The sequence below is a fragment of the Ursus maritimus genome, unplaced genomic scaffold (genome assembly GCF_017311325.1).
Source record: "Ursus maritimus isolate PB19 unplaced genomic scaffold, ASM1731132v1 scaffold_19, whole genome shotgun sequence".
Lineage (NCBI taxonomy): Eukaryota > Metazoa > Chordata > Mammalia > Carnivora > Ursidae > Ursus > Ursus maritimus.
The window spans coordinates 45,635,743-45,641,028 of record NW_024424341.1 but is presented as its reverse complement, the minus strand read 5'-3'; the positions used below and the strand labels follow the sequence as shown (position 1 = coordinate 45,641,028).

The 5,286-nt window shown below is 63.4% G+C and overlaps 3 protein-coding genes across 8 annotated transcripts in view; all 3 read left to right on the top strand.

Moving 5' to 3' along the window:
* ZNF580 (zinc finger protein 580) overlaps window positions 1–831 on the top strand; it is a 15,936-nt gene extending 15,105 nt beyond the window's left edge. For all 3 annotated transcript variants that reach the window (XM_040632890.1, XM_040632891.1, XM_040632888.1), the window contains one exon: window positions 5–831. In XM_040632890.1, the coding sequence (XP_040488824.1) occupies window positions 5–423 (419 nt within the window). In that variant the 3' untranslated portion in view covers window positions 424–831. The remainder of the gene's footprint in view (window positions 1–4) is intronic.
* An 80-nt stretch (window positions 832–911) lies between these two features.
* Window positions 912–3,701, top strand: ZNF581 (zinc finger protein 581). 2 transcript variants are annotated; one of them, XM_040632894.1, is made up of 2 exons: window positions 912–1,146; window positions 1,854–3,701. In XM_040632894.1, exon 2 carries the CDS (start codon window positions 1,873–1,875, stop codon window positions 2,467–2,469), a length of 597 nt encoding a protein of 198 aa, XP_040488828.1. In that variant the 5' UTR covers window positions 912–1,146; window positions 1,854–1,872; the 3' UTR covers window positions 2,470–3,701. The 2 variants fall into 2 exon arrangements, with proteins under 2 accessions (XP_040488828.1, XP_008708001.1); XM_008709779.2 differs by lacking the exon at window positions 912–1,146 and adding an exon at window positions 1,233–1,394.
* A 764-nt stretch (window positions 3,702–4,465) lies between these two features.
* The window catches only part of CCDC106 (coiled-coil domain containing 106), a 4,163-nt gene continuing 3,342 nt past the window's right edge, over window positions 4,466–5,286 (top strand). The window contains exon 1 of one of the 3 annotated variants that reach the window (XM_040632874.1): window positions 4,466–4,695. The gene's annotated coding sequence lies outside the window, so the exon portion shown is untranslated. Of the gene's footprint in view, window positions 4,700–5,286 lie in introns of all 3 variants that reach the window. The other 2 variants (XM_040632873.1, XM_040632872.1) reach the window with 2 other exon arrangements.

Genomic DNA, 5,286 nt, shown 5'->3' with positions numbered 1-5,286 from the left:
GAAGGCCCTTCCTCCACTCCATCCTCGGCCGCAGGGCCCCGACCCCCGCGGCTGGGCCGCCACCTGCTCATCGACGCCAACGGGGTCCCCTACACATACACGGTGCAGCTGGAGGAGGAGCCCCGGGGCCCGCCCCAGCGCGAGGCAGCGCCGGGAGAACCCGGGCCGCGCAAGGGCTACAGCTGCCCAGAGTGCGCTCGCGTCTTTGCCAGCCCTCTGCGGCTGCAGAGCCACCGCGTGTCGCACTCGGACCTCAAGCCCTTCACGTGCGGCGCCTGCGGCAAGGCCTTCAAGCGCTCCAGCCACCTGTCGCGGCACCGCGCGACTCACCGCGCCCGTGCAGGCCCGCCGCACACCTGCCCGCTCTGCCCACGCCGCTTCCAGGACGCCGCAGAGCTGGCGCAGCACGTGCGCCTCCACTGAGTTCCAGACCCTTGGGGCCTCGCGAGCCACACAGCGTCACGCCCACACGAGCTCCCTGCCTCTCCGAGGTTCCTGTCTTACCCGGGGCCTCAGTTTCTCCATCTGTCCAAAGGGAGAAACACCATTCCTTCCTTACCTTCCTGTTTAGCTGTGTGATGTAGACCAAGTCGTTAACCCCTCTCTGGGCCTGGGAGCCAGTCTCGGAACTGGGTTCCGGCCCGGCTGTGCTGTGTGAGCCTTTGCAAGTGACATAACGTCTCTGAGCCTTGGGCTTCTACTCCGAAGTGGTGAACGGTTGTGTGCGCGGAAGATTTGACAAAAGAGCACGGCACGGTCTGGCTCACTTCTGTATCTCTCCCTTTCCACCCACAACCCTCACTCCTTCCTCAATAAACATTCCGCACTCCACTTTAGGGTTTTGATTTGCGTGTGTGTGTTGGGGGGTGGGCAGCGCGGTGGGAGGGGGCAGCCAGGACCTTAGCACCTGGGAACCTTCCTCTCGGCGTGTGTTTCTCGCCGGATCCGTTTCCCGAAGGCCCAGGCGCCCCGCCCCCACCTTCCTCCCCTGGACCCTCTTCTCCGCGCCCCGGTCCGGTCTCCTGTTACCGGTGCCACCCGCTCCCGGGGGACACCCAGAGGCGCCCGTCCTGCCACCACCTGCGATCACGGGGGTAGCCCGGGGCCGTTCCGGAGTCGCCCGGACCCGAGAGGCTGCTGCACCGGGTACGGGGGCCGGGAGGCGGGAGGGAGCGGGAAGCGGGCCGCGAGAGGGGCGGGGCCGGGAACGGGTACCTGTGCGCTGGGAGGGGAGGGGCCGCTGTGGGGGCTCCGGCGGGCACCGCCCGGAACTCGCGGAGCCGGGCTCCGAGGCCGAGCCGCCGACCGGGGGCGGCGCCCTAGAGAGCGCTAGGACCCAGAAAGAACTTGGGAGGGGGGCAGCTGGATGGGCGTGGACTAGAGAGAATCTAGAGGTAGCCGGGCTAGGAGGGGGGCACAGGGGTGTTTAGGGAGGTTGTTGGATGGCGGGTCAGGACCCGCGGGTCTTAACGTGGCAGCCCGTTGGAGGCCTGGGCGAATATGGAAGGGGTAGACCAGGCTTCTGGGTGGAGTAATAGGATGGGGCGACACCCAGACCCGGGTCAGGGGTGTGGAGAGCCGACAGAGACCTGCAGGTCTAGGGGTTGGGGCCGGAGTAGAGGGGCGTCCAGGCACCTGAGGAGGGTACAGAGGAGGAGGACAGAGCGAGGTCAGGGTTTGCCTCTGCTTACAGTGTGTGATGGACCCTAGAAGCTTTACATAAGGTCACAGAGACCAGGGACGGAGGCTGGGGGATGTACAGGTTCTGCGCAGGGTACGCGGAGGGTAAAGAACAGAGCTTGTCAGCCAGCTTCCCTCCTTCATGTAACCTCATCCTCTGTCCCGTCCACCAGGCCTTAGCCACCCCTCCGGATGCTGGTGCTGCCGTCGTCCCCCTGCCCGCAGCCCCTGGCGCTTCCCTCTGCAGAGGCCATGGAGGCCCCTCCCTCTCCGACAGGCAGGTCTCCAGAACCCGGACCCTCCTCCTCCACAGGAACTCCCCAGACTTCCTCGTCTCCGAGGCCCAACCACTACCTGCTTATTGACACCCAGGGCATCCCATACACTGTGCTGGTGGACCAGGAGTCTCAGAGAGAGCCTGGGGCAGATGGGGCATCAGCTCAGAAAAAGTGCTACAGCTGCCCCGTGTGCTCCCGGGTCTTCGAGTACATGTCCTACCTGCAGCGACACAGCATCACCCACTCGGAGGTGAAGCCCTTCGAGTGTGACACCTGTGGGAAGGCATTCAAGCGGGCCAGCCACCTGGCTCGGCACCACTCCATTCACCGGGCCGGCGGCGGGCGACCCCATGGCTGTCCGCTCTGCCCTCGCCGCTTCCGTGAGGCGGGGGAGCTGGCCCAGCACAGCCGGGTCCACTCAGGGGAGCGCCCATTTCAGTGCCCCCACTGCCCCCGCCGATTTATGGAGCAGAACACGCTGCAAAAGCACACTCGCTGGAAGCATCCATGAGCCAGGCTGTGGGGTACCCCAAGAACCACGGGGTTCTGGGGGGAGCCTGGCCTCCTGCCACCCTCAGACACCCGGCCAGTGCGGAAGGCTGGGTTGCAGCCCTGGACACAGACACACCTCCTGCAAAGGCCAAGCCCTGCCTGAAGGAGGAGCCCACGAGTAGCCTTCGTGTTTTGGAGCCAAGACGGAAACAAGACCTTAACATTCACAGAGTGGAGCCCTCCAGCCTCATGCTGAGCCGATTGGAGGTGTGGGGGGAGAGTTCTATGTGTGGAAATTCTCCAGCCTGAAAAAAGTGGTTGGGAGCCATCAAGAACCTGCACCAGCTTCCCGAGGCCTCCGTGCTGATGCTGGGGGAAGGGGCCCCAGCCCTGCCTCCCAACCCCCAGCCAGGGCCTGAGACTGGACACCCAGTAAACACCTTTCCCATTTTTGAGCACTTGAGATTTGTTTTTGGGGACAGAGGCTTGGCCTGCCTGCTGCCTAACAGGGAGACTCAGCAAGTGCCTGGCCCACCTCTTTTTGGGCAGAAGAACAAATCAGCCATTTCTTCTCCGCAGAGAGGGAAGGAGCTTCCCACTGTCTGACCTCAAATAACAGGAACAGCGCCCTGATCTTGAGCTTAGACTATGGCCAGGTGCTGGGCTGACCGTCTTGCACGGGTCACACCAGTGCAAAATGCTTGGCTTGCCTGGTGAGGGGTGGGAAGGTTGGCCTTCTGCACTGGGGTCAGTCCTAGCGTGGCTCCTCACAACGTGCGTCATCTAGGTGGCGTGTTTTTACCCCCCCCCCCTTAGAGCTAGGATCTATTGTAAGAAACATTTTATTTGGCATCCCAGTATAAGATACACAAAATATATGCGAAACAAAACTTTAACAATACTGAATCTCTGCCATGTGCAGTCCACTTTTTCTTCCTCCTGCCAGTTCTGTTCTATTATATTGAATTCCCTGCCCATGAACTGTAGTTTGCAAAACACTGATCTAGGGCAGGTGCCTCCCCCTGGACGTTTTGACCCAGCCTGCAATTTATTTGTAATGTGAAGCAGGTAGGAGAGGAGGGTGGCCACAGCTTTCTGTGGTCTTTCTAAGTGGTGCAGACATTTAAAGTCTCCTTCTGCAATGTTATAGCCCTACTCTGGAAGGGCTGGCAAAAATTCCAGTAGCAACTGGTGACTGGAAGGAGAGGCAGGGAGCTGAGCCGGAAGCTGAATAAACATCTTCTTAATGAATTTTCCTTGCGCGTCTGTTTTGTGCCAGGCAGTGTGCTGGGCCTCATTTCTTCTTCCGACCTCTTTTTGGGTGGAAGAACAAATTAGCCATCTCCACTCCCCAGAGATGGATAGAGCCTCCCACTATCTGACCTCAAATACCACTGCCAGCGCCCCAATCTTGAGCCGAGACTATGGCCAGGCGCTGGGCTGAGCGTTTTGCCTGCACCATATCAGTACATCCTCACAAGGAACCTAAAAGGGACCATAACCTCCCCACTTTGCAGGTGAGTAAACTGAGGCGGGGTTGGGGGGAGGGAGAAGGAGCGGCCAAGATTGGGTCTGAATGCTCCCACGCCAGTTCATAATCGCTGCCACAGGGGTGGTACTGGTGGTGTTCCAGGCCCCTATTTTCAGGGAGAGTAACTAACCCCCCTACCCTGCCTTGGTCCTAGGAACCGTGCGTGCCCTAGGGTTGTGCTGGTGATGCACACATGCTGTGGGAGATGAAGGGGCAGGTTGCGGGGGGGCGTGTGGCCAGTTCCCAGGGTACCGTTGAAAAGGATTCTCCCTGTGCTTCAACTTTGCTGGTTGTCTCCATCCCTCTCCGGGGCCCGACTCGGTGCGTCGCCACCCACCCCGGGGACCCCGGAGCCGCCTGCTCTCCAGGAATTGGGAGTTTCTTGACGTTCCCTGCCCGGGCTTCGCGGAGGGCGGGGTAGTGCGGCAAGGGGCCGTCGCGCAAGTGCAGCCCGCGCCTCTGCCGCAAACGGCGGGCCTCACCTGGGGCCGGAGGCTCCCGGAGGAGCGCACCGACCGGCGGACCTGGAAGTGCCAGCGTCCCTGCCCCCTCCCACCGGCCCGCCACCCGGCCCGAGACTCGCCGCCTCCGCCGCTCCGCCCGCCCGCGGCGGGTGGGCGCTTCCCTCCACTCCCCGCGACACTTTGCAGACGCTCCCCGGCGCCGGGCATGGGCGCCGCCGCTGTCGGTCCCCTGGCCGGATTCCGCGCGCGGGTGGGTGAGCGCGGGGCTCTGGCCCCTCCGACCCCGGGCACCTGTGGGCGGGGGGTGGTGGCCGTATCTGCACCCGCGGCCTAGTGCATCTTCCGCCGGGACCCCTGGCCAACATCGCTCCCCCTCCCACCCGGGGGACAAAGGGCGGGGGCGGGGGCGCATCCCCACGCGTGACCTTCCCCCGCACTGCGCACGCGCCCCGCCCCCTCCACCACAGGGGAGGGGCCCTGCTCGCCCACAAGAGTGCGGGGGAGGGGTGTGGGGAGGCGCTGCGCGTGGGCTGGACCCCCCCACCCTATGCCTGGAAGTTGGGGCATGGTCCCCTCCCCCCTGCGCCTCTCGTTTCTTTTGGCCCCGACGTGACCCGTGATTAGGGTCCGCCCCATCCAGGCCAGGATGTCTCCTGTCAACCCCGCGGGGAACCCCCTCCTCCTTCCCTCAGTAGCTCGGGGTCTGGGCCCCCAGCCCCCTCATTTCCTAGGAGCCCAGGAGTTTGAAACCTCAGGTGGAGGTCCTCCCTCAGTCCTGAGGGTCTGGGTCCCCTCCTCCCTCAGACCTAGGAGTCCCGGCCCTCAGCAACCCCCCCCCCCC

What these genes read in the sequence shown, in the direction of transcription:
- ZNF581 (XM_040632894.1), top strand. Translation starts at nt 1,873, where the DNA reads ATGCTGGTGCTGCCGTCGTCCCCCTGCCCGCAGCCCCTGGCGCTTCCC.